Here is a 24,721-nt window from a genome sequence, read left to right as displayed (position 1 = left end):
CACTCCCGCCCCGCCCCGCCGGGCGGCCCCTGGACTACCCGCCCCACAGTGCACCGCGCGCGCGCGCGGGGAGGGGCGGTGGCCAATGGCGCGGCGCCCCGCTGCCGGCTCCCCCCGGAAGTGACGTCCAGGGCCCCCATGTGAGGCGATTGCAACACATGGTGCGCGGCGCGGGGGAGCGCGAGCACCGCGTGCGACGTCAGCGCCGCGCGCCGGGGGGAGCGGGCACCGAGCGGCGGGGCCCGAGCGGCACCGGCACCGCCCGGGACACACCCGGCCCCAGCGCCCCGCCCCGCGCAGCCCGCCCGCCCCGCGCCGCGCCCGCCGCAGCGCCTGCCGCCGCGGGAGGAGGAGGAGGAGGAGGAGGAGGAGGGAGAAGATGGCGGACGATCCCAGCGCTGCCGACCGCAACGTGGAGATCTGGAAGATCAAGAAGCTCATCAAGAGCCTGGAGGCGGCCCGCGGGTGAGCGCCGGGCCCGCGGAGCCGCCGCCCCGGGGCGCCGGCTGTCCCGGCAGGAGCGGGGCCGCGGCCGGGGCGCTGCCCGGGCCCGCCCGGCGCGGGGGCACGGCGGGCGCAGCCCCGGCCCGGCCCCGGGCCCTTTTGTGCGGCCGCGTGGGGCCGGGAGGCGACGGGGAGGGCGGGCAGGGCCGCGCGGGGAGGAAGCGTGGCCGCGCTTCCCGCACGGGAAAGGGAAAAGGGCCGCGGCTGCCCCGGGCTCCGCCGGCCCGGCGCGGCCCCGCAGCCGCTCCCGCAGCCGGCCCCGGCGCGGCTGGCTCAGGTGCGTGTCCCCGCTGCCCGCCCCGCTGCCGGCCCGTGCCAGCTGGCGCCGGCGGAAAGCGGATTCCAGCCGGAGGAGACGCTCCTGTGTCCCCCGTGCAGCCTGGGGCTTCTCCCGCGGGAGCGGCCGGGCCGGGGAGGGCGGCGGGGCAAGGGCAGGAGGCAGGGCTGAGGCAGCGCTTATTCGGTGCTTTCCTTACTGACAGCTATTTGATCTTTCTCACCGCTTCCCCTCCCAGCCAAGGTGCTCAGCTCCATTTCCCTGAAATCAAGCTCTTCCAAAGTTTGGACAGGGGGAAGCTAAAGTCTCGGATGCCACTTTAATAGTAGCACTTCAATTTTTCTTTGCCCCCTCCACCCCACAGAATGTCTGTTCCTGCAGCGTGCCCTGTGCCAGGGGTGCCTGTGTGAGAGGGCAGCTTGGCACTGGCTGGTTCCATCAGTTGGGCTCGAGGAATTGTGGGAATTCAAGGTTCTGGAGCTGTGAAATAGCAAAGAGAGTGTCTCTCGGCAGACAACCTGATAAAATAAAAATGAAGGGTCACTCTGTAGCCACCCTTGCGGCTCCAGTTTCCACAGGCTCACCTGAGCAGGTGTTGCTGTAGCTGGGGCAGCACTGGCATCATTCTGTGGCCACCCAAAAGCCTGGGAGCAGCTGGCAGTGCCTGAGCTGCTGTCTTGCCGTGTCCTTCAGTGCTGGTGTTTGTTCTATGTGTAGGGTCAGCCTGTGGAGTCCTTCAGCTGAAAACTAACCCAGGCAGGAGGGGAACCCAAGTCACAGGTCTCTGTAAATGTATTTTACTCTGATTTATGGTGCAGCTGTGTGAGGATAGCGGGTGGGAGAAGGGACTGGGGAACCTGGGCTGCCCTTCCTGTGGCACAGTGGACTTTGGCTGTCCCAGCTGATCACGGGGCTGTGCCTATGCATGGTGTGGGCAGCACAGGTTTTGTTCATGGGGGTCCTGGGAAGCTGAGAGGGCTTGGGAAGCTCCAGGCATCCATTGGAACTTGTAACATAGCTCTGTGCAAGAGCACTGAGGGAGCCTGGGTGGGTTGTAGAAATGTAAGTTCGAGTTTGTCTCTCCCTGGTTCCAGCTGTGCCCAGCTGAGTTTCAGCTCTGACGTTGTTTGGGATAGGTGAGTGTTGCAGAGAAGGTTCCAGCAGGTGTTTGAACGCTCCTGGCAGGCTGAAGGGCAGGTGTCTCTTGTAGGTACCAGCTTCCTGGGACACAGCCCAGGTGTCTGTCCTGTCTCCCTTCTTGCAGTGGTCCCTGAACAGCTCTACTGTGCAGCAGAGGTGCCACAGGCACAGTCATATATGTGTAGGGGGTTTAGCTGTGCCCCCTGGATCCAGCTCATCTCCTGGGTGTGGTGATACTGCTGCCTCTTCATTTCATCTGTGCCAGCTGCTAAACCAGCTGCTTGAGGAAGGTGGGGTGGTGCCAGCAAGTCTTCTCTGAGCAAGGTGATGCTGGTTCAGTGTCTTCCAAGGAGTCCCAGCCAAAATTACCCTTGTTTGGGTCCAGTAAGGAGAAGAGGTGCAGCAGCCTCAGCCCCCAGCAGGCTCAGGCTCCCTGGCACAGGAGGTGTGAGGCAGTGGAACTGGCTTTTCCTGCCTTTGGAAGAGTCACTTCCTCTTCCTGGGGAGTAGGAAGACCTGTTCTGGGCTGGGTTGGGGGGCAAAGGCTTCCAGCAGGCTATTGTGAAGGGCCAGGGCCTTGCTGGAGTCCCCACCTTCCCTTACTCATGTGCTCCATTAGTGACCCAGCAGCAGTGTCCCAGTTTCATGTGCTGTTCCTGCAGGGGATCAAAGGGAGGGAAATGGAGGAAGCTAGAGTCAGACATTCCCTTGGCATGTGGTGTTTGGGGCACCTCTGCTCTGATCCAGCTCTTCTGGTAAAATCTCAGTGCAGTCTGCAGAATGTTAGCAAAAGTCAAGTGAGCAGGAGAGCGAGGAAGTGCTTTTATGGGATTGGTGAGGAAAGGGGCAGTGCTTGGTCAGAGCACCCAGGGGAAGGATTAAAACCTCAGCTTTCCCAGAAGCTGATCAGCTGGAGGCCAGCAGGGAGGTAGGTGTGCCTCTCAAACCTGGAGGTAACTCCTAGCAGGAATGCCCTGTGTTATTTTCCCAGCCCTGCTAAGGAAAGCTGAATTCTCTCATGGATCTCTATAGTAAGAATCTGTCAATTCAAAACAATGAAATGTAATTTTTAACTCCCCGATCCCACCTCAAAGCCATGTCTCTGCTGACAGGGACTGAAAGCAGCTGTTATCTATGCCTTGCTTCCTAAACCAGAAGTTATCTTCCTCCAGCTCTGCAAAGCTGAGTTGCAGACTGTGGGATCCTGTACAGAGTGGCTGAGTTGGTGTTTCAGATTTGGTGAGGTGGAGGGAATTAGCTGGGCTCTGCACAGGGTGTGAGGAGGAGCAGAGGGGCCAGTTCAGCACTGCAGGCAATTAACCTTTGTGGCCAGAAGAAGATGGGTGATGAGCCAGTTGTGGCCTTGGCAGAAGTTTAATCTTGTCATTCATCTCTGAGAGATTGGAGCTCTCAGACTTTCATCAGACATCTCTTTTCTCCCCTACTGAGGGATTCATTCTGCTTTGAGTCCACAGTTCAGTTTTGTAGAACAGATTTGGGGAAACACTGGGCCCCCCAGAAGCTGCAGCTGTGTCTCTCTCTCTGTGGAGCTGCAGCAGCCCAAGTAGAAGCAGCATTAGCCACTCTGTTTTCCTTTATCCTCTCTCTCGGGGCTTTTCTGCTGTTGCTTCATGCAGTTTTCCAGTGTCAGTGCTACACTGACAATCCCTCTTTGTTCCTTCGCTCTCTACAGTTCTGAATAGTTAGCTGGGCTATGGGCAGGGTTTTCTGCTAATCTAAGCTGTAAATGCTTGGCAAAATCAAGTATCAGCAACAACAAGCAGTCTCTCTGCTGTGAGAGGACCTGAGATGTCACATTTGAATCATGTTTGAAAACTTTTCCACATCTTAGAAATGCTGTCTCTGCTTGGAAATGGTACTGAGACCTCCCTGGCCAGATGGGCTTCCAGACCCTGGGTGAGAGTGCAGCTGGTGCAGGATGTGAGCTCCCTTATGATGGGAAAACCTTCAGGAACCTGCTCTCTAGAGACATATTCCCTGTCCTGAGCTTGATGTGTTGGGAACAGGAGCCCTTGGTTGTTTTACTCAAATAGGAAAAGAGGAGGTGGAGATGGAGTCTCTGAAGGCACTGCAAACATGGCTGAGGCTGGTGTGTGGAAGAACATTTTTGCAGATTGTGTGCTCTGGAAGGTGGGTCAAACAGGGCAAATGCAGTGACGAAGCCTGAGCAAGTAACTTATTCTGGTTATAACTGGAAGAAATGGTTCAAAGCTGGAGGAGGGAGAAATGGCAAGAAAAGGGCATGTCTTGGTCTATCCAGAGCCTTGGGAGGAAAGCAAAATGTTGCAGTTCCTGCCTGGGTTTGGATTCTGCCATGTTGAGACTTCTGTCTACTATATGGGAGATCAAAAAGTGAGAGAAATGAAGTCACTACAAAGGACAGAGGCCTGAAAATACATGAGGATTCCGGCAGAGACGTAGTTCTGCTTGAATTCCTGGAAAATGAAACAGAGTTCTGTGTGAGGGTGGACAAGCTCACCTGTTGCTTAGACAGAAAAGATTTGCCCAGCATCATTTGCAGATGGGTTCTCTTGCAGTCTGTCTGGAGCCTTGCTCGTCCTGATGGGAAAGCCCAGCCTTGGAATTAGCCACAAGCTTCTGCTGTCTCCTGGCCTTGTGGAACAGGAGCAGGAGGCTGTGCCTCTCCACACCTTGTTCTGGGATGTTGCTGCTCTGGGAGCAGGCAGCTTGGCAGGGCTGAGATGTGCTTGGACAGCCTGGTGGTTCTGAGGAATAAGTTACTCTTGTCCTCTTCCACTGTGAGGGTGGTGGGCCTTTGCAGAAATGGCCTGTGAACCTACACCACTGTGGGCAGCTCCAGAGCTGGGGGACAGTCAGGGGATGGCTGGGTCAGTGAGAGATATGTCCTGTACAGCTTTGCCTTTACCAGTGTCTTTTGAGCAAAGTCCTGGGAAACTGTGGTGCTGGGTTTCTCTTGTGCTGTTTTTCCCTCCTGAATTAGGCAGAGCTCCTGCAGCACTCTGCTGTGAGTGGATTGTTCTGTTGGTGGTGCTGAGGCTGGAGTTGTGTTGGGATAACTGTGGGACAGTATCACAGCCAAATTAACTCCAGTGTGGATTCTCCTGCTCCATCCAAGACGCAGCTCAGCAGATTAGGTGTGTTCCTGCCTCAGTGTGACAGCACCACCATGGCCAGGCAGGTACCAGAGCAGCTCTCTTGGCTTATGGGGTCATACACCAGGAGGAGCGTTTGGTGAGGTCTGTCAGCACTGCCTGGTGTCTGCCTGCACTGCCAGGGATGTGTCAGTCCAGAGACTCCCTCCCTGCCCTGCTTCCAGTTTGGTAGCACATCTCTTTCCCTGCCTCCTTCATCAGGATCTGTTTGTTATTGTGTCTATGCCTTGGATCTGAGCTCTGGGTCAGTTTAACTGTTGATACACGAGCTGTTTCTGCAGCTTTCACCTGAGCATGGAGAGTAGGATGGTGGCCTTGCCCCAGGCTTGGGTGAGCTGGTCCAGCTGGGAAGAGCAGAGCCATGCCAGGGTGGTTCTTGGCTTTCCAACTTGTGCTGTGGTATTTAGGTTGCAGTGCTGTTGTGCTATGGCAGTGCCAGTCATGGGACAGTCTTGAGGATCTCTCTGTGAGTTGGTATCTGAGGTGGACCTCTCCTGCAGAGAAGTCCTGCTCCAGCTGGAACTGGGCTGGGCTGTCACACTGGGAAATGGGAGACATGTGAGACAAGGGCCGGAGGAAGAGAATCTGCAGGAATTGAGCTTTACTGATGTTTCCTGCTTTGACTTGGTGATGTGTCATTAGTGTGGAGTGTTCAGGGAAGAGGTTGTGGTTTTAAGTTCTTGCCCAAGGCAGATTTCTTCCTCAGGTCGTGCTTTCTCATCCCGCCTGTGGCAAGGGGAGTTCCTAAAGGAGGTCACTTTGAGGGGCAAAGGCTATAATGCTAATACTACCTTTTGCTTCTGGTGGTGTGAGGAGAGGAAGGAGGTGTTTGCTGGAATAGAAACAGTCCAGAGCAGAGGAGGGAGTTGAGGGCACCGTGGCAGGAAACCACGTGGGATGTACAGCAGCTGCTTCCACACCATTTCCCTGCTCTGTTGGACCTCTGCAGGCTGCCAAAGTCCATAGTGCTGGGCTAGAAGTGGATGTGGATTTCATGTAAGCAGGGCTGATCAGACCTCTCAGGACTAAGCAGTGTGCCTTGTGTTGCTCAGCGTGGTGGTCTGAGAAAGCTGTGCCAGGTGGGAAGACAGCTGGAGCCAGGGACAATGTCCAAAGGGTTGTTGAAATCCTGCTGGTTGTTTCAGTCTAATGGCTGTGAAAACATTTCCTGGGCTCTCACCTGCTTGCTGTACCTGTTCCTTTTGAATTACAGCAACAATTAGGAAGTGCTATTTGGAGAGTGCTCACTAGCAAGTGGCTTAGGAGGACCTGAGCTGGAAAAGTGGCTCCAGATCAGAACTCCAGCGAGTGTCTGACAGCCCGTGGCTGTTGAGCAGCCTGATACCTCTTTTACAACTGTGTGAATCATTAGTGAGCAGTGTGATTCATGCACAGATCATCATTCACATCGAGCTAATGAATGAGCCCCTGAGGAATGACGTGGTAGGAGATGGGAAGGAGCACCTCAAAAGAGGACAGACTTTTTTGGCTTTGTGGCAACTGGGTTTCTTCTTCCCCCTGTTAGCCATCTATTCCCATGCAGCTCTGGGGCATTAGCATCTTAATAAGCAAATCTGGATTTGTTTCAGTCCCCCAGTGTACATCTTGTACCCAAATGGCCCATTAGCATAATGCAACAAGTCTTTTAAACTTGGAGCATTAATAATTGGAGAAGGAGGAGGGAGTGCAGGGGAGCTGTGGCAAAACTGAGCCTCCCAGTGAGTCACAAATGTCTGAAGTGCAGAAATGTCTGTTCCACTTCCCAGTAATTGGGCATCCGGGCTTTCTGCATGAGGTCAGATGCAGCCAATAAGGCCTATTCAAAACATGCCTGTGCAATTATGTTTTGTGGTGTTGCCTTTGATCCAAGGATTTTGGAGAGGCATTGATTCACCTTCTCCATGGGATGTGCAGGGTGCACTTGTGCTGATTCAGTGCCTGGGATGGAATTGGGGTCTGCTCCTGGAGCTGCACTTCTCATTTGGGATGAGGGTGCTGGTGGTGGCCTGAGCAGCAGTATCAGAGCCAGCCACAGTTTGGGGACGGGACCGATCCCGCTGTGGGGACGGAGCTGATCCCCTCTCTGGGGACGGGGCCGATCCCGGTGTGGGGACGGGGCCGATCCCCTCTCTGGGCACGGGGCCAATCCCGGTGTGGAGACGGGGCCGATCCCGCTGTGGGGACGGAGCTGATCCCCTCTCTGGGGACGGGGCCGATCCCGGTGTGGGGACGGGGCCAATCCCGGTGTGGAGACGGGGCCGATCCCGCTGTGGGGACGGAGCTGATCCCCTCTCTGGGGACGGGGCCAATCCCGGTGTGGAGACGGGGCCGATCCCGCTGTGGGGATGGAGCTGATCCCCTCTCTGGGGACGGAGCTGTTGACGTGTCCCTTTGGGCAGGTGGCCTGTGGTGGCCCAGGGGCCGAGGGCTCGCTGTCACCGGCCACCTCTGCACGCTCAGACACAGGAGAGCTGCCAAGCCGTGCTGTGTGGAGGAGTAGGAGTCCATGACCTGATTCTTGTCTCGCCTCCTTTGTGTCCTGGGAGTGAGGGAGGCTGAGCCCAGGAGCAGCTCCTGGCAGGCGGCCGCTGGCTGCTCAGAGGGAAGCACTGCCTTGCCTGACCCTTCTCAGGCTCCAGCCAGCCCTGCCTCTGCTCCTTTGCTGAGCAGCCATTTGCTGCCTCCCTGTGGGAAGCTTTCCTGGCTGCTGGAGCCAGGGGTGCACTGAGGGAATGAGGCTCACTTGTGTTTTATTGGGTGCTTCTCTCCCTGGCCTGCACTCAGAGCGTTGTTGGCATCTGATGGAGGATTTTCCTCTCTGAGAGCATCAGTGGGTGGTGGTAGGAGGACAGGAGACCCTTCCAGGATGGTCTGAGTGTCTGCTTCAAGAGCAACAAGATTCCTGTGGTGGGCTTTGGAGCAGGACTCCAGCAGGAGAGCCTGACATTGTGTGGAATAGCTGCACGGTCTCATGCTGTGCAGTTAAGTGGTTTTCCTTTGTCCAGGGGAGAGGTGGAATTCAGAGACTGATGGAGGAACTTGGTGTCTGGGGTGTTTCTTCAATTCAGGGAGGGTAGGCCTCAATTTCTCCAAATAATGCTTATGCTGAAAAGGATTCCTGAAGAATGAATTACTTGGTCTCCTGACTCTGCAAATCCTCTCCTTGTACCCAGCTCGCCCCCAGCTTGCCCTTTTTCTCTGCTTCAGAGGTGTCAGCTGATCCAGAGAGGTGAACTCTGCCTTACTTTTGCTTGGGAACTGGTCCCTTCCATACCTTCAAACCTGGAAGACTTTGAGGAATGACTTGATATCCCTGTTTGGGACATGATCCAGAGTTCTGCTGCATGCTGGGGTGAAATGTGGTATGCCTCTGGGGGATTGTGGGGTTCCTGCTGTATGAAGTTGTGCCTGGCCTCTGGCTCAGCCCCTCATGAAAGTTCAGAGTGAGTGCCAGGGAGCTTCCCAGTACTGTGTGCTCTGCCTGGGTGTCTATGCAGTGCTGCTGTCCTGCTCCAGCTGTGCTCAGAGCCCATGGGCTGTGCAGGCAGGGAGAGTTCACCTTCTTCTGCTGGAGGCATCACTAAACCCTGGTGCCTCCAAGCAGCAGTGGGGTTGACATGTGTTGGCTGGGTTTATTGCAGAGCATTCAGCTGATGTTCTCACAGGCTCTGCAGTCCTTGGCTTCCAGGTGATGTGGCCTCTGAAGCACTGAGGAATCCTGGACTCTTGACATTCCCTGTTCTTTCCTAGCAGCTTTTCCAGGAAAAGTTGGGCAGCTCTTGCATGTGCTGTTGTCTCTCCAGGTTTGGCATCTCAAGTGGACTTGAGCCACTTTCTGATGAAAGCTTTGTCTTACTAAAAGACATTAGGCCTTTAAAGAGTACAGCTATGACCTGTTTGTTTCACAGCCATAATTCATAAGTTGCAAGAGCATGTGTAGAACTTCCCTCTGGCAAGGTCAGTGCTCTTGCACACAGGGCAGGATGAGAGGGGAGTGTCTCATGGCCTGGGTGTTGTGAGGGAACCCAAACCAGCAATTTTGTACTTGCTTGTACCAAAGGACATTTCCTTTTTAGAGCTTTCCATTCAACATCTGCTCAGGTACAGCATCAAAACCCTCAAATATTCTTTCCTGACATCACTGATTTTGTGGGCTGTGCTCTGAGCTCAGTTCTTCACTGAAAAGTTCCAGGTGCTTGCAGCACTGGATGTTTGTTCAGAGGCAGCTCTGGCACCTTGGGATGTGCCTGGTGGAGTTCTGCCTTGGATTGCAGAGGTATTGCTGGCACCTGCCTGGCAGCTGGCTGTGCAGGGAACTTGAGGTGTGTTGTGCCTGCCCAGTGATGCACAGTCCTGGTGGAGAGCAGCAGAGGTTACCTGGACCTGGGGAAGGTAGCAATGTGTGGCAATAATTGTTTCATAGAAAGCTTCCTGGTTATGGAACCTGGTTGGGATCAGATTGTCTGGGAACTGTTGGCTCCGTGCTCCTGCCAGTCTCTGACAGTCACACACAGGCCTGGTGCTGCCCTTGGTTCCTGGGGAGAGCAGGATGCTCATGAAGCTGTGCCCTGTAAAAACCACCTTGTTTTGAGTCCTAGGGAATGTCTGCCCTCCCTTGCCTCTGTATCCCACATTCCACGGTGTGAAATGTTTCACTGTGGGACAGCCACAGCTCAGCTGCTGTTTGTCAGCTCTCCTCTGATAGCACAGGGCAGCCAGTCACTGCTATTTATATAGCAGGCTGTGAAATGAATGCTCTCCCAATGCCAGCTCATAGCCGAAATTGCAGGAGACAGGTTGACTGCTCCTCCTCAGAGTGCTGGGGATTGTCTGCCAGGTGTGGGGGGAGCTGTGGTGGGTGCTGCTGCTGTGGGCTGTGGCAGTGCAGGACCCATTTCAGTGGCACAGAGCTGTGTAAGGTGCTGGGAGCCTTTGGAAATCACCACATCACTGCCTAGTAGCAGCTGAAGGTCTGAGGGTCTGCTCAGCCGTTCCTTCTGATGGCAGGAGAGCAGGAGCGTGGTGACAAAGCCCTGTGGGTGGAGATGGCCACCCAGAGCAGGAGGTTCCTCTGGCAGCTGTCTGGAGAGCAGGCTGTCCCAGCTGGGTGCAGTGCTGCTCTGGGCTGCTGCTCTGGTGCCTCCCTGGTGCTGAGCACAGAGCCACGTCCACAGAGAGCCCCGCGCCTGGCACCGAGCGTGGCGTGGGCACAGGGGTCCAGCTGGTGCCAGCCTCTTCAGGGCCATCCCTGCAGCTCTCTGGCCTGCACACACAGCACAGGGAGGGCTCCTGGCTGAGCCCTCCTTTGCTGGCAGGGGAAGGAGCTGCTGGGGTGCCACAGCAGGAGGAGTGGCACACTCTGCCCTGCAGCTCCCCGGGATGGGTTAGTGGTGACTCCACTGCCCACACTGCACTCGCTGCCAGCACCTGCCAGCACTTGTTCTGAGGTCTGTCTGTGTCTGGGAAGGCTGTTTGGTGGCACAGTTGTCTGAATTTCCAACTGTAGTAACACTGGAGTTTTAATAATAGAAAGGCTGTCCTATCCACAAACCTTGATTTTCTGAAGAACTTGCTGTCTCCAGAGAGCAAAATGTGCTTATTTTTGCTTCCCCTCTTCCCTCTAACAGCCCTCTAGCACGCTGTGGGAGATAGCTGGAGCTCACCTGCTGTGCTGTGGGGAAGTTGGAGCTTTGATCCTCCTCCTCTCTCCTAGAGATCCCTAATGCTTCTCGTGGCAGGTGCTGATAAATCCGAGCTAACTGGCCGTTCCTGGCAGGGCTGGCACCGTGGGCAGTACCCACAGTGCAGGCAGTGCAGCCTTCTGCCTCCCCAGAGCTGCCACTGAGCTGCCTTTGGTTCTTTGGGGCTGCTGCTGCTGATGGCTTGCTCTGCTCCAGCCCCTGAGCTGTGTCATTTGTGCTGCTGCTTCCCTCCAGAGCAAACAGCTCAGAGCATCCTGCCCTGGGATGGCCCTGGCAGCTCTTTGGGCAGAGCAGGGACAGCAGCTGGCTGGAGGGTGGGACCTGGGTGTGCTGAACCAGGGGGAGCCTCAGCAGTGCTGTGGAATCAGGGTATAGTCTGGGGTCCATGCTTCCTTCAGGAGTGCAGGGGGTGATGCAGGGCAGACCCAGCTCCTGGCACAGTTTGATCCCTGTGAGCAGTTCAGGAATCTCAGCAGATCACTTGGTTGTGCCCCACAGCAGGTGTGTGGTGCAGCTGTGCCCCCTTTGGGGAGGCCTTAGCATGGTTATGGGGAAATTCCTTACTTCAGTCCCAGGCAACTGTGCTCCAGAGCCCTCGGCTCCAGAGGGGACAGGGTGGGATTTACAGAAATTCCTTTTATCTTGTTGAGGCTGCAAAGACCCAGAGGAGACTTGGAAATTACCTTACTCTGCAGAATAACCTATTTTTTCAGAGTGTTTTTGAACAGCAGCTTTCTTAGAAGCTCTTTGCTGCATTTTGTCTCCTTGGGGTGAGTTTAGCAGATGCACCACAGGGTTTTTAGATCCTGCCATGCTGCATTAGGGTCACAGACAGGTCCAAGCTTGCTTTGAGAGAGGAAAGCTGCTCTTGCATGGTTGGATAAGGAGGTGTTGGCAGCGTGGGAGGGAGTTGTGCAGCCACCCTGAGTGCTGGTGCCCATCTACTTCAGCTGGTGTCAGTCTTGGGTTGTTCAGTGAGCCCTTGGGGTGCTGGGTGCCCAGGGACATGGTGACAAGCTGGCTGGCTCCTTGTGCTGGAGGCAGATTGGAAGGTTGCTCCTGTGGCAATCTGCATGCCAGCTGTTTTGCTGGATTCTGCAGGAATTGGTTAGAGCCTGAAATAGCTCTGGCTGTGTAAATAGTGGTGAAGCATGCCAAAGCCAAGAAGTGCACTTGATGTTGGTAGTGGAAGGTGCTTTTGGATACAAATCCAGACTGGAATTCACTGAAGGACTGGCCCAGGCTCAGTACTGTGCTGTGTTGAGCTAGTTGGAGATGTAGATGAGGGGGAGTGCATCCTCTGAGACCCTTTTCATTTGTTTGTTTGCAGCAATAAATCACCAGGGCTTGTGAAGGCCGCTGTGGTAGCTCTGCTGGGTGTTCCTAAGGAGCAGTGCTGTGACCCTGCCTGATGGATGAGGTGCTGTGGGTGGGATAAACACCCCCAGCAGGCTCCAGTGGGTGCTTAGTGCTGGCACCTGTGTTTGTGGGGCAGTGGAGCACAGCACAAGGCCAGGGGCTGGCACCTGAGGGGTGACTTGCATTCAGAAACTGAAGGGATCTTTTCAGATGGCTTTTTAGTGAGGAATTGCTCCTGGGAGTGCTCACCCAGCCTTCTCCCTTTCTGTGCACAAAGCTGGGGGGGGTCTGTAGAGTCAGTCCTGTGAGGAGCAGCTGGGGGGAGAAGAGGAGGCTCAGGGGGGACCTTGCTGCTCTCTGCAAATTCCTGTAAGTTCATAGTTGGGGGGATTGGGCTCTTCTTCCAGGCAGCTTGTGACAGGACTCCTCCCTGCTCTTTACCCTCTGTCCTCAATTCAGAAACAATTGTCTGCAATTTCTTCTAGCAGGACAGCCATGGAGTGCCCAAGGGACACAACACTCCCACTCCAACACTTTAGGATGCCCTTAGGAGATGCAGGAAGTTGGGTGTGATGGGCAGAACTTTCTAATTTCTGGGAAGTTCTTTCAGAGGAGGAGATAACTCAGGAGTGCTACTTTCAGAACAGTGGGGAAGAGATGCTTTCATTCTGATCAGCCTCCTGCTCAAAGGAGCCTGCTGGCAGTGATAGCCATTATCTGCCCCTAAGGCTGGTGCCTCTCACTGGGCTGGATGACATTTTCATTGAGTGGGATATGGAGCATCCTTGGCTGGGGTGACCTGGAAGCCTGAGAGCTGCCAGCATGGCTCAGAGCTCCTCCTGGGAATAACACGGGCCAGAGTGGCTTTGTGACTTTGATTGGTGTGTATGGGGAGCTGAGATATTAAAACCAATTAGTTTTCTTTAAGGTCAGAGACTTATTTGACCTACCAGCCTCTGTTTCAACTTGGCCTGGATTGAGGATCTTTGGGAGAGGGCTGTACAACTTGTGTAAAGAGGCTAATGAAGTGATGCTTTTTAAAGCACTTCCCTGCTGCCTCTGTAGCCCAAACACTTCACAGGACTGGTGTGTGACAGCCTGAGCAGGGACTGGGCTGGGCTCCTCCTCCCATAAGAAATGTAAAAGAGCAAAACCCTGGGGTTTGATGTCTGAAGAGCATTTTGTTGGCTCTCTGACTCAGAATCCTGAGAAGAGGCTTTTTCACAGAGCTTAGCTGCTTTGCCCTTGAGAGGGCTGGAGGATATGATGAGGGATTTGATTTTTATGCCATTACTCTAATGGGAAGCATGAGGTCTGGGTTAAATCTGAGACAATGCAGAGGCAGCACTTCAGACATCTGGGATACTTCAATGGCAAATGGGAGGTACCTGCTGGAAGGCAGATGGGAACTTCCCCAATTTTCCTTTTGGCTTTGGGTGGATTTGAACCACGAGGCAGCTTTGGGGATTAAGATTTCTGCAGGACCCACCCCGAAGCCCTAGGAAAAAGGAATATCAAACTTATTTTCCTTTAATTTAAGCCTGTTCTGTGATTTGTGGGATCTTACCTCCTGATTCTGTGCCTGGGGATGGTGCTGGTGAAGCAGCAGTGTGTGCTTAGCACAGTTTAGTTAAAGCAGCTGCCAGAGCTGATGAGCTGCTCTGGGGAGAAAAGTGACAGTGGGAAAACAGGAAAGGCTCACCATGACAAAGGGATCTTTCCAGTTCACTTTTCTGTATTAATCTGAGGAAAGCAACGTGTTAAGACAGCACTTGGGCTGCTCAGTGCTCCAGCTGTCTGAGAACAAATGGAATGGGCTCTAAGATGTCCTGGAAGTATGTGGCTGCATTGTTTTAAATAATCTCTGCTGGGAGCTGCTTCCATTCCTTGTGCTCACAGCCCTTGGTCTGTACATGTGTTGTTTCTTCCCTGAGCAGCATCCCAGAGTACACAAGCAGCTTCTGGAAGACTTGCTTGCTAGAGGCTGAGCACTGAAGAAGAGCCTGTTTTGTTTCCTTTTCTCTCCCACTGTTGTCCAGCAGAAGGGAATTACACCAGTGACAGTGAAGAAGCACCCTTGGGGGAGGGAGGAGAGGACTGTGTCCATGGGGTGGGGTGTGAGGGTGCTTGTTGCTCTGCTCCCTGCTCACATCTCTGTTTTCCCTCCCCAGCAATGGTACCAGCATGATCTCGTTGATCATTCCCCCCAAAGACCAGATCTCACGAGTGGCAAAAATGTTAGCGGATGAGTTTGGCACTGCCTCCAACATAAAGTCAAGAGTGAATCGCCTTTCAGTTCTGGGAGCCATTACATCTGTACAGCAAAGACTGAAACTCTATAACAAAGGTAACTTCTAGCTTGTATGGATGCTGGCACACTTCCCTTTCTTGGAAGCAGCCTTAAGTTCCTGCACTATGCAGTTTTCTGCTAATCAAATCTGTTGGCCTGTGCTGCTGTTTTGCACTGATATTCCAGGTATGTTGCCCTTGGATGGCTACTTCAGGGTGGACTTTGGGACTGGAATAGTAAGGTGATCCTTGTCTTTGAAGAGTGGGGTCATGATTCCCTTCTTAGTTCTGACTCTGCTAAACTTGGCCAGACTGAAGAGCTGGATATTCTGCAATTCATTTGTACTAGAATAGGCACTTTCTATCAAGCAGAAACTCCTGTGTGCCTTATGCATGGCATTGAGCAGCTGCCATCATTTTGGAGGGAGCACACCCAGGCCATGTCAGGTGAGCCCTGAAAGAGTTCACTGTGACTGCCTTTGCTCTGGCCTGTGCCTTTCCTGGGATGTCACTGCAGATCCCTGTGTGGGGACTAGGAAAGCTTCAGGGGATGCTCAGACTTTCTGTGGGTGCTGTGAGCACCGTGGGTTTAACAGGCAGGTGCATGAGTTTGTTTCCCATTGTAGAGACCTGGGAGGGAATGAGGTGGGGAAAAGGGAAAATGAGAAGTTAGGGAACTTGAATTTCAACTCTGCTAGGAGTCTCAAGGGCTGGCAGTCAGATTTTGATGAGTACAGCTTGCCACATTCGTTAGCCATCTAAACCTGCATTGTGTCGTTTGTAGTACCTCCAAATGGTCTGGTTGTTTACTGTGGAACAATTGTGACAGAAGAAGGAAAAGAGAAGAAAGTCAACATTGATTTTGAACCTTTCAAACCAATCAATACGTCGTTGTACTTGTGTGACAACAAATTCCACACGGAGGTAAGGACTCTGCAGGAACACAGCCTGCCTGGGCTTGAGCTGGAGAGCAGCAGGAACAGGCCCTGGGGTGGCCACTGGATGCCTTGGGACTGGCCAGGGGTGGGGAATGCCTGCTGGAAGGAGCTGAGGGACTGCCCAGCTCCTCCCACCCTGAGTCTGTGTAACCCACAGACAGGATCTCCTTTGTAACTGGAGGAGGGGTGTTTTTTCCTTAACCACAGAGGCCAGTAGATATTATTCCAAGTCAGGCTTTAAAATACTGCCAGGATAATATCAGTGTTGCCAGTCTTGCTATCAGATGTGTTAACTTGAGAGCCTTGATGGAGAACTGGCATGTGCCTAATCTGTCTGGGGGGGAAGTGGGCTTATTTTTATCCAACATCTAATTAAGTTAAATGAATGGTTTGAGGCATATTGAAAGACATGTGGATTACAGCAGTCAGTGTATTGCCTCTGAGGCTGTTTTGGCTCTGGCAGGTGCAGAGGTCTCAATGTTTGCAGTGCCCCTCACGTCCTTGATGTTCCCCATGATAAATGTGTGGCCTGAGACTTAATTGCCTGTTGTCAAACTCGTGTGACATGGGCTTGGCAGGCCCTCCAGTGATGTAGTTCTGTTGGGGTCTGTGGAGATGTGATCCATAAGTGGCTTCCAGAGGGCAGGAGTAATCAGGGAAAGATGTTGCACAGGTGAGGTCCATCCCTACTGTTGTGTCTCCCCACAAAGGTTGAAATCCCAACGTGCCTTTGACCTCCCAGGAATAAAATCCTGTGCACAGACACAGATCTGGAGTTCTGCTGGGTCCCTGTGTCCATAGATGAGTGAAAGCAAGAGGCAAATAAGAGAATTGAGCAGTCAGCCAGGATGCCAAGCCAGGGAGGTGTTTGTCCCTGCTGCTGTGGCAGTGGGAGGGTGCTGGCTTTCCTCCTGCCCTGCCAGGAGATGGATTCATTTGGTCTCCCCTGCAGCTGCTGCCTCAGGGCACTGATTCAATGCAGACGTGCCCAGCAGGCTGTTCCCAGGAGCAGCTGCCAATCCACTGGTGCTGGTGTGTGGCACTGCTCACCAGCAGTGGCACTGACCTGAGGGGAATTTCTGGGAATTGCTGCTCCTGAGGATGGGATCTCTGCCAGCCCAGCCCTGCCTCCAGGGCTCTGAGCTCTCCCCTGGCTGTGGGGTTATTCCTCTGGGGATTGCCTGCACTCAGCTGGGGCTGCTGGCAGCTCTGAGCTCTGCCTGTAGAGCCCTGAGCCCCCTGGTTCCCCAGCTGAGCTGACAGCCAGGGCAGCTGCAGGAGCACCCCTGCTTTCCTGGGAGAGTCAGGGTGTGAAGGAGCAGGAGGGAGAGCTGATCTTCACCTCTGGGCTGCAGCTGCAGAGAGAAGCCCAGCCTGGTCTGAAGGAGCAGAGCAAAGGCAATATTCCCTTCTTGGTGCTTGACAGGTCAAACAATTGCCAGAGCTGACCAGGGAATCACTGGTCATTGGGACTGGGTGGAAATACGAGGAAATCAACAACATCAGAGCTGTGGTCATGTGCTGCCTGGCAAAAGCATATGATAAGATTTCCTCTAGGTATTTTATTGCCTGTGTGAAGCTGAAGTGACTCCCCCAGGGGGCTGTGAGCCCCTGTGTGTCTGAGGGGTAGGATTTACCATGACTTACTTTGATACCTTGGCTGGAGCATTCATTGCGGCCCCACGTTTTGCTTGGCTCTGTCCCAGTTAAATAGATTGCAGTGTAATATGCCACTTCCTCCTCTCATTCATCCCACTGCTGAGGAATTAATACAGAATATTTACTTTGGCCAGGAGATTCCATTAGACCTTAGCCTCTGTTTCTTCTAAGCTTGAGAGCTGCAGGCTTGGTTGTGTGGATTTTGGAAGAGGATGACTGATGGGTTTAATTCTTTCAGTTCAGCCCAGTAACCAGGCTGACAGCCCTGCAGGCAGCTCCAGGTCCCGTGCAGTAACTCAGCACCATCACTTGCAGTGTTAAACTGGTGACTTCAAGCAATCTGGAGTTTTGACAAGTTCCCCATCCTACTGATGTGGTTTTGCCAGCCAGAAAGAGGATTCTGGCTATTGCTTTTTTGGGCATGTGTAAGTGAGCAGGAGTGTGTGTGTGTGTGTGTGTGCTGGATGTCTCTGCCCACTCAGACAGCCCCTGAGGGAACAGCAGCTGAGAGATTGCCTTGAGAAAGGAGTGCAGAGTTTGGGTGCTTGGGCAAAATCAACTCGAAAACCTTGATACTGCACTGTGCTTTGCTTGGCAACTTAAATGACCTTATGGGAAATATTCAGCTGCCTTTTTTAGAGGGATGAAAATTGAAGGATAACTTCATTTTGCAGCAAATGTTCTGGCTGCCTTCTTCACAGCCAGTTATGCACAGGGCAGTTATTGCTGCTGTTCCTTATGCTCTGTAAGGCTGAATTTGCCACAGCCACTGAAGATTTATTTCATCGTTCTGCCTGTGGGACTTGAAGTCAGCAGGTGCAGGAGGTAGTGCTGGTGGTAGGGAGGCTGTGTCAGTGCTTTGGAGTACAAAACTGAACTGACAATGAACTGAGCAAGTTCTGCTTTCCTGGCTAGAATGCCAGGAGAATTACTGCTGCAGTTGTGCCAGCCAGAGAGGTGAGGCAGCCTCAGAGAGCTGGGATCCACTTCACTGCACTCTCTCCAGAGCCCATCTCCAGGGGTTTGCTGTCACACCTGCCTGTGACCTCAGATGGGGAACTGGCAAAGCGGGAAATTGTGATCAAAATCAAACTTGAGTTTTCTTTGTGCTCTTGACAGTGTTACATGGGATGGGATTATGTATGGAACTAATTCCTCCCTGTGAGGGTGGGCAGGGCTGGCACAGGTGCCCAGAGCAGCTGTGGCTGCCCCTGGATCCCTGGCAGTGCCCAAGGCCAGGCTAGACATTGGGCTTGGAGCAGCCTGGGACAGTGGGAGGTGTCCTTGCCATGGCAGGGGTGGGATGGGAAGGTCTTTAAGGTCTCTTCCAACCCAAACCATCCTGGGATTCTGTAGTGACCTGGAATGGTAACAGCTCCTGAAAGTGCTGCTTTTCTCCAGTTGCTCAGCAGAGAAATGGCCCTGAGCAGCAGTGATCTGAGCCTGTGGGGCTGTGCTGTGTGCCCTGGTGAGGCAGGCCCTGCTCACTGCCCTCTGTTGCAGGCCCTGACAGCGCTGCTCTCTGACGACAGCAAGTTTGGCTTTATCGTAATAGACGGGAGCGGGGCCCTCTTTGGAACTCTGCAGGGAAACACACGGGAAGTGCTGCACAAATTCACTGTGGATCTTCCAAAGAAGCACGGTAACAACTTCCACTGAGTGCAGCAGCCTGTCCTGGGCTGGGCTGGGCTGTGAGGGTGGAAGTGGGGACCTTGGCCTGTGGGGGTTTAGCTCTGCTCAAGTCTGTGCTCCCTTGGAATCTGACAGCAAAGCCTCCAGTCTGAGCCTTCTGTCACAATTAATGAATCACAGTAATATGCAGTTCAGCTTAGAAGTGGCACTTTTTATTTCTTGCTGCATTTGACCTTTTACTTGGTTTTGGGACAGTTATAAGTTAGTGGCACAAGCAGCAGTGCCACTCGGTGGGATTTAAGGTTTGATGTGCAGGTGTTGTGTGCACACCAGAGGAACAGAGAGCTGCTCTCTGCAGGAAGTACAGGGCCTTGTGGAGCAAGGGAAATCTGGTTACAGTCTGTGGTGCTGTGTTGTAGCCAGCTGCTGGTGAGTTCAGCAAATTATCTGCCAGTTACTCCTGGCCTGCTGTCCTTTGTAGAGTGGGATGGGACAAAATGAAATCAAAGCACTGCCCCCAGTGAGGCTGTGCTGGGTCAGCAGCATACAAAGGACACGGCTTCTCCTGAAGGTGCCGGGAGAGAGAAGGTGCTCAGATGTTCCATTTCTACAGAGCTGTGGGATTTTGTCAAGGGAAGCAGGGCTGTTCCTGTATGGGTGGGCACGAGCCCGTTCTGTTGGGAGCGTTGCGTGCTGCGCGCCGTGGCCGCGGTGGCGGGGCCGCCGTCCCCCGGCGCGGTGTCCCATGGCTGCCATCCCGCAGGCAGAGGAGGCCAGTCCGCGCTGCGCTTCGCCCGCCTGCGCATGGAGAAGAGGCACAACTACGTGCGCAAGGTGGCCGAGACCGCCGTGCAGCTCTTCATCTCCGGGGACAAGGTCAACGTGGCCGGGCTCGTGCTGGCCGGCTCGGCCGACTTCAAAACCGAGCTCAGCCAGTCCGACATGTTCGATCAGGTGGGTGCCTGGGCTTGGCTGAGCCCCTGGCTAAGTGCCAGTGCTAATAAGAAATGTGTCCTCCCTGATTTGGAGCTGGCATTCCCATTCTTTGTGCTCCCAAATCTAAAGTGGAAGTTTTGTTGGAATTGCACTCCAGTAAATCGAATCTGTGTCCCAGTTGCCTGAAAATTGTGATTCGGTTCTGTGCGTTGCAAGGTCCCTGTCTTCAGGGGAGGTGCAGTAATAGGTGCAGGGACTCCCCTGGCAGGGTGAGGAGTCTCCCAGCCCTGCTCTGGACTGGATTTATGTTTTTGTGTCTCCTCCTTCTCTCCTTCAGCGGTTGCAATCCAAAGTGCTCAAACTAGTTGATATTTCATATGGAGGAGAAAATGGCTTCAATCAAGCAATTGAATTGTCAACTGAGGTCCTCTCCAATGTGAAATTCATCCAAGAGAAGAAGCTAATAGGTATGTGGTGCACTGCAGCCTGTCCTGAGCAAGGTGTGAGGCACTGAGCATGCTGCTCCTGCTCTGCCCTGCTGGCAGTGCCCTTGTGCTGCCTCAGGGTGGCACTTGCAGTGCTTCTTATTGCCACCTGCACACCTCAAGTGCTGGTATTGGGGGGGTGGGGGGGCATTGGCTGGTTTCTTTTTCCCCACCAGACTTCTTGGGCCTTCTCTGTCTTTGCATAGAGATCCCCTTAGTTCCAGGCCTTCTGGTGGCAGCTGCCCCTGGCAGTTGGTTGCATTCCCTGTGTTTGTTTGGGTGTGTGTGCTGTGCTGAGTGCTCATGGCAGGCTCTGTGTGCCCTGCAGGACGATACTTCGATGAGATCAGCCAGGACACAGGGAAGTACTGCTTTGGTGTGGAAGATACACTAAAAGCTCTGGAAATGGGAGCAGTAGAGATCCTGATAGTCTATGAGAACCTGGATATCATGAGATACGTCCTGCACTGCCAAGGCACAGAGGGTACGTGCTGCTCTGGGACTCCAGCAGCTCCCAGGTTTAACACCTGGGCTGCCTCACTGGGGTGGGTTTGCTGGAGGAGTTCCCTGAGCACATCTGATCACAGGGATCTGTGCAGGTCTGTGTTACTTTGCAGCTCACTGGCCTGCAGCTGCCCAGCCCCTGTGGGGAAAGAGCTGGAACAAGCAGAGTTCCAGTGCACAGAGGGAATTACAGTGCCAGGGGGGCACACCTGGTCACAGGCCCAGCCTGGAGCCTCCTTCCAGCATTGTGAGTGTGATACCAGAGGGAGACTGAGGTGACCTTGTGGCCACAAACACAATTGCTGTGCCTGCAGCCAAACCCTCTGTGCTGGCTGTGCAGCTGCCCTTTGCTGCTCTGCCCTGTGGGGTTGCTCAGAGAGCTTCAGAGAGGAGAGCAGGCAGTGCCCAGACACTCTGTGTTGTAGTTACTGGCTGTGCTCAGGCTCCTGCTGTCTTTAAACTGCATCTTGCAGCCTTTACCCATATATTAATATTATCATCTTTTCTCCCTTCTCAGAGGAGAAGATCCTGTATTTGACACCAGAGCAAGAGAAGGATAAATCCCACTTCACAGACAAGGAGGTATTTCAGCTTTGGGTTCTGGGTTTGTTCTCAGTGTGTGTGTGCAGAGCTCTGAACTGTTGGTCCCAAGCACTGAGCACAGTGACCCTCTGCACTGAGAGACAGCTCAGGGCAGCAACCTGTGGCTCTTCCTGTGTAACCCCTGGATCCTCACCTGCTATTCTCCACTCTTCCCTGCTGCCAATGCCCAGGTTGTGTAAATGGCCAGTGTGGGCTCTTTGATCACCTCCAAGCCATCATCTACAAGGGTTTGGTGGCCACCATGCAGGCAAGGCCCCAGACCATTGTTTCCTGTGTGTGCATGACTGATTTGGTCCTGCAGAACCACTGTGAGGTCAGGAATCATGGCCTGGATCAGGTGCCAAGGGAGTTCCTGCTTTGGGATCTATGTGACACGTGGAACTGTCACTTGCTGCCTGAGTTTCCTGCCCTGTGCAGGTCAAACAGCTCTCTTGGACCAGGGGTCTGTCTTACTTTGGAGAAAAACTGGGAAAGAAGTGTTCCTTGGCCAAAGGTGGGAATCTGTCCCACCTGGGTTGTGCCAGGGGGACTTTCCAGCTGTTTTCCCTCCTGGGGAGAGGACTGCTAGTCCCTGTTGTGCACAGGGATTGCAGTGTTGCCTGCACTGAGGTGTTTGTATTTCACAATAATCACTGCACTTCCTTAGATGAGGGGGGCTGGAGTCTGTGCAGGGGGCAGAGCAGGTCTGAATGAGCAGTGAAATTGAGCTGTAGCATGGAGTGACACTGGAGCAGAAGAATCAAGGCAGTTTTTTCTGCTGTTTCTGCGCTAAATTTCCTATTAGAGCAAAACAGTCAGTGATTAATTTGGTAGCACCAGGAGCTGGTTGTGCCCACCCTTGCCTGCTGCAGTTGTGCCAGGAATGCCTTCCCCCAGGAATGCCCCTCTGGAGCATGAGGGCTGGTGTCCCTGCTAGGGCTGACAAAGCCATGGAGCCAACTTTGGGGGGGATTTTCTCAGTGCTGAACACTCAGTGACTCTAACAGGTTTTGATTATTTATTTCTCCCTTCTAATGTCTCCACAGACTGGGCAGGAACATGAACTCATAGAAAGTATGCCACTCCTGGAGTGGTTTGCAAACAACTACAAGAAATTTGGAGCAACATTGGAAATTGTTACAGACAAATCACAAGAAGGATCCCAATTTGTGAAAGGATTTGGAGGAATTGGAGGTAAACTGCAAGAGGGAAATGTGTTTGTCTTGTTTAGTGGCACCAGATTATAATGTTTGATAATCTGGTTTTGGTAGTTTGGTATCTGGTGCCAACACGAGTGGGATTAATCTTATTGCTGTTAGTCATGAAACCAGTTCAAGGAGCAGCTGTGTTCACCAGGCTGGATTCATTCCCTGTCACTTCCAGCTGTCTTCCTCAGTCCCTGTGTCCTCTGGAGGGCTCAGGGCTGGGCTGTGCCCCTGTGCAGCTGCTGGAGCTCAGCAGGGCCCTGAGCTGCCTGGCTCTGTCAGCACAGGGCTGTGGTGGCAGCCCCTCCCCTGCCCAGGGGGCTCTGACACCCCCAGCCCTGCTCCCAAAGCACTTGGAGCTGTTGCTCATCTCTCAGAGCATCCCTGTACTTTGCTCCCTGATCTTCTGCTTTTTTTCTATACACATTTTAGTATTTTTAGTCCCTCCTCTGGAGCAGTGAGGCCTCTGGAAGCCAGTCCTCAACTGGAGCTCACTGAGCATCAGCCACGCCTGGCAGAGGTCCAGGTGGTTCCTGTGCCAGTCTGGCAAGTCCTGGGCAGGTGGAGCCACACCAGTGCCAGGCTCCATGCCCTGCCTGGGCAGGGATTCCAGGACAGAGCTGTGACATGTGCTCAGCTTTGATGGTTGCATTGCAAAGAGGAATTACTTGGGCCCAGAGAGCACCAGTCAGGAGGAAAGAACCTTGGATTGTTTGGCTCCATGAGGATCAACAGGTCCCTAAGTTTTCATTGTTTGTAGTTCCAGGAGTCTCTCATTTCCTGCCAGATCCAACCTCTTGGCATGGTGGGATCCTCCCTGCTCCCATGCCCTGTAGGCTTGAAAGGGAATACCCTTGAAAGTCTCCTTCACCTCAGTAAATGATTCCAGGGATACAGTATTTCCAGAACCCTGCCTTGGTGTTTGGGGTGGGGAGAGGAAAACAGCCACGAAATCCTGCTTTGTAGAAGTGGCTGCAGTGCCAGCTGCCTTCTGGATTTAGTGCCAGGCCTGGGTCTGAGCAGTGGCACTGGCACCAGTGCTGTGCCACTGGAGTTGTGTGGAGCTGCAGCCCCAGAGCAGGCTCAGCTTTCCCAGGAGGAGGCTGGGCAGGTGGCTGCTGCTCCCTTTGGCCCTGGCTTCATTGCTGGCCGTGCCTGGGAGCTCTGGGGGCAGGCTGGGAGGCTAAAGGCTCTTTCTTTGGCAGGTATCTTGCGGTACCGGGTGGATTTCCAGGGCATGGAATACCAAGGAGGAGACGATGAATTTTTTGACCTTGATGACTACTAGGTAGTCGAGCTGGGTCCACGTGCCTCGCCCCTCCAGCATCCAACCCAAGGAGCAAACTCATGGTGGAAAACACAACAGATCCCTGCCTTAGAATTGGAACATTTCCAGAACTTGATCCACGAGCATTTGGATTTCAGAAAGCAAAACCCTACACTGATTTGTCATAGTGTCAGTACAGCAGCAAACTACTAAGTTCCTATATGCCACTTTGGACTAATTTAAAAAGAATCCCAGTTTTTACTTTTACTCAATGGTGAAATTGGTTGCTCTTGTATTTTATGGAAATGATTTTTTTAACCTTCATGATACATTAACTGCTGTAAACCTCTTCCTTCCAAAATTAATAGAAGTAAGATCCTACTGGTTTGTTTCTTTATACTTTGATTGGAGAAATCAATTGCTGCATTTGGCAGCGTGACCCATTTACATGGCATTCTCAGCTTAGCCTGCAGAAGAAATGGAACGAGGTTGGAGCCATAATTCTCTTCAAAAGCTTGAGGAAGCACTGACCTGAGTGCTGGTTCATTACATATGGCTTGCAAATTCTGATGGTTTGGGGAGGCTCACCAGCCAAACGTGCTTTAATCTATTTGCAGAAACACTGCTCTTACAAACTAGGAAATGCACTTCATGGATTGCAATGAAAATGCTGCTGGAGTCTTGGGCTTAATTTGGATTTGAGCAGTGCAGCCTTCAGGAATTTATTTTTTTTTCAGTCTTGACAAAAATAAACATGAGATTTCAGTGAAGGTACACTTGGCTTTTTGTTCCTCAGTAAGTTTTTCTTTTTGCTTTAGGACTGCGTAAGGTTTCCTTGATTATGTGAATTTGAGCCCACAGGTCTTTAATGGAAGTGGGTGTTTGACAGAAGTACTGAGTCAGTGGAGTGAAGGCTGAATTAGTGCTGGGAGTGTGGAATGTTTGATTCTGATTCGTGGAGTTCTGGCACAGCCCTGGGAGCACTGGCTCCCAGCAGTGCCTGTGCTGTGGGGATGTGCCCTTTGGGGGTAAAGAATCCCCTCTGCCTGATCCCAAACTGCCCAGGGATCCCAGGCCTTGTGTCCTG

General features: G+C 53.3%; 1 protein-coding gene and 1 long non-coding RNA gene across 2 annotated transcripts; one reads left to right on the top strand and one right to left on the bottom strand.

Moving 5' to 3' along the window:
• The first annotated feature begins 157 nt into the window (after window positions 1-157).
• On the top strand, window positions 158-24,408 carry ETF1 (eukaryotic translation termination factor 1). Its single transcript, XM_079319786.1, has 10 exons — window positions 158-465; window positions 14,309-14,484; window positions 15,211-15,350; window positions 18,527-18,665; window positions 19,419-19,609; window positions 19,929-20,058; window positions 20,405-20,560; window positions 21,098-21,162; window positions 22,209-22,356; window positions 23,573-24,408. Exons 1-10 carry the CDS (start codon window positions 380-382, stop codon window positions 23,653-23,655), a joined length of 1,314 nt encoding a protein of 437 aa, XP_079175912.1. The 5' UTR covers window positions 158-379; the 3' UTR covers window positions 23,656-24,408.
• Window positions 2,968-4,749, bottom strand: LOC306808811. Its single transcript, XR_013776105.1, has 2 exons — window positions 4,422-4,749; window positions 2,968-4,275 (listed from the first exon to the last, which is right to left on the bottom strand). It is a non-coding gene; the product is annotated as an uncharacterized lncRNA (long non-coding RNA).
• Window positions 24,409-24,721: the final 313 nt, after the last annotated feature.

This window comes from Erithacus rubecula, assembly GCF_903797595.1.
Source record: "Erithacus rubecula genome assembly, chromosome: 16".
Classification (NCBI taxonomy): Eukaryota; Metazoa; Chordata; class Aves; order Passeriformes; family Muscicapidae; genus Erithacus; species Erithacus rubecula.
The sequence above is the reverse complement of the archived record's forward strand: the minus strand, read 5'-3'. Positions and strand labels throughout refer to the sequence as shown.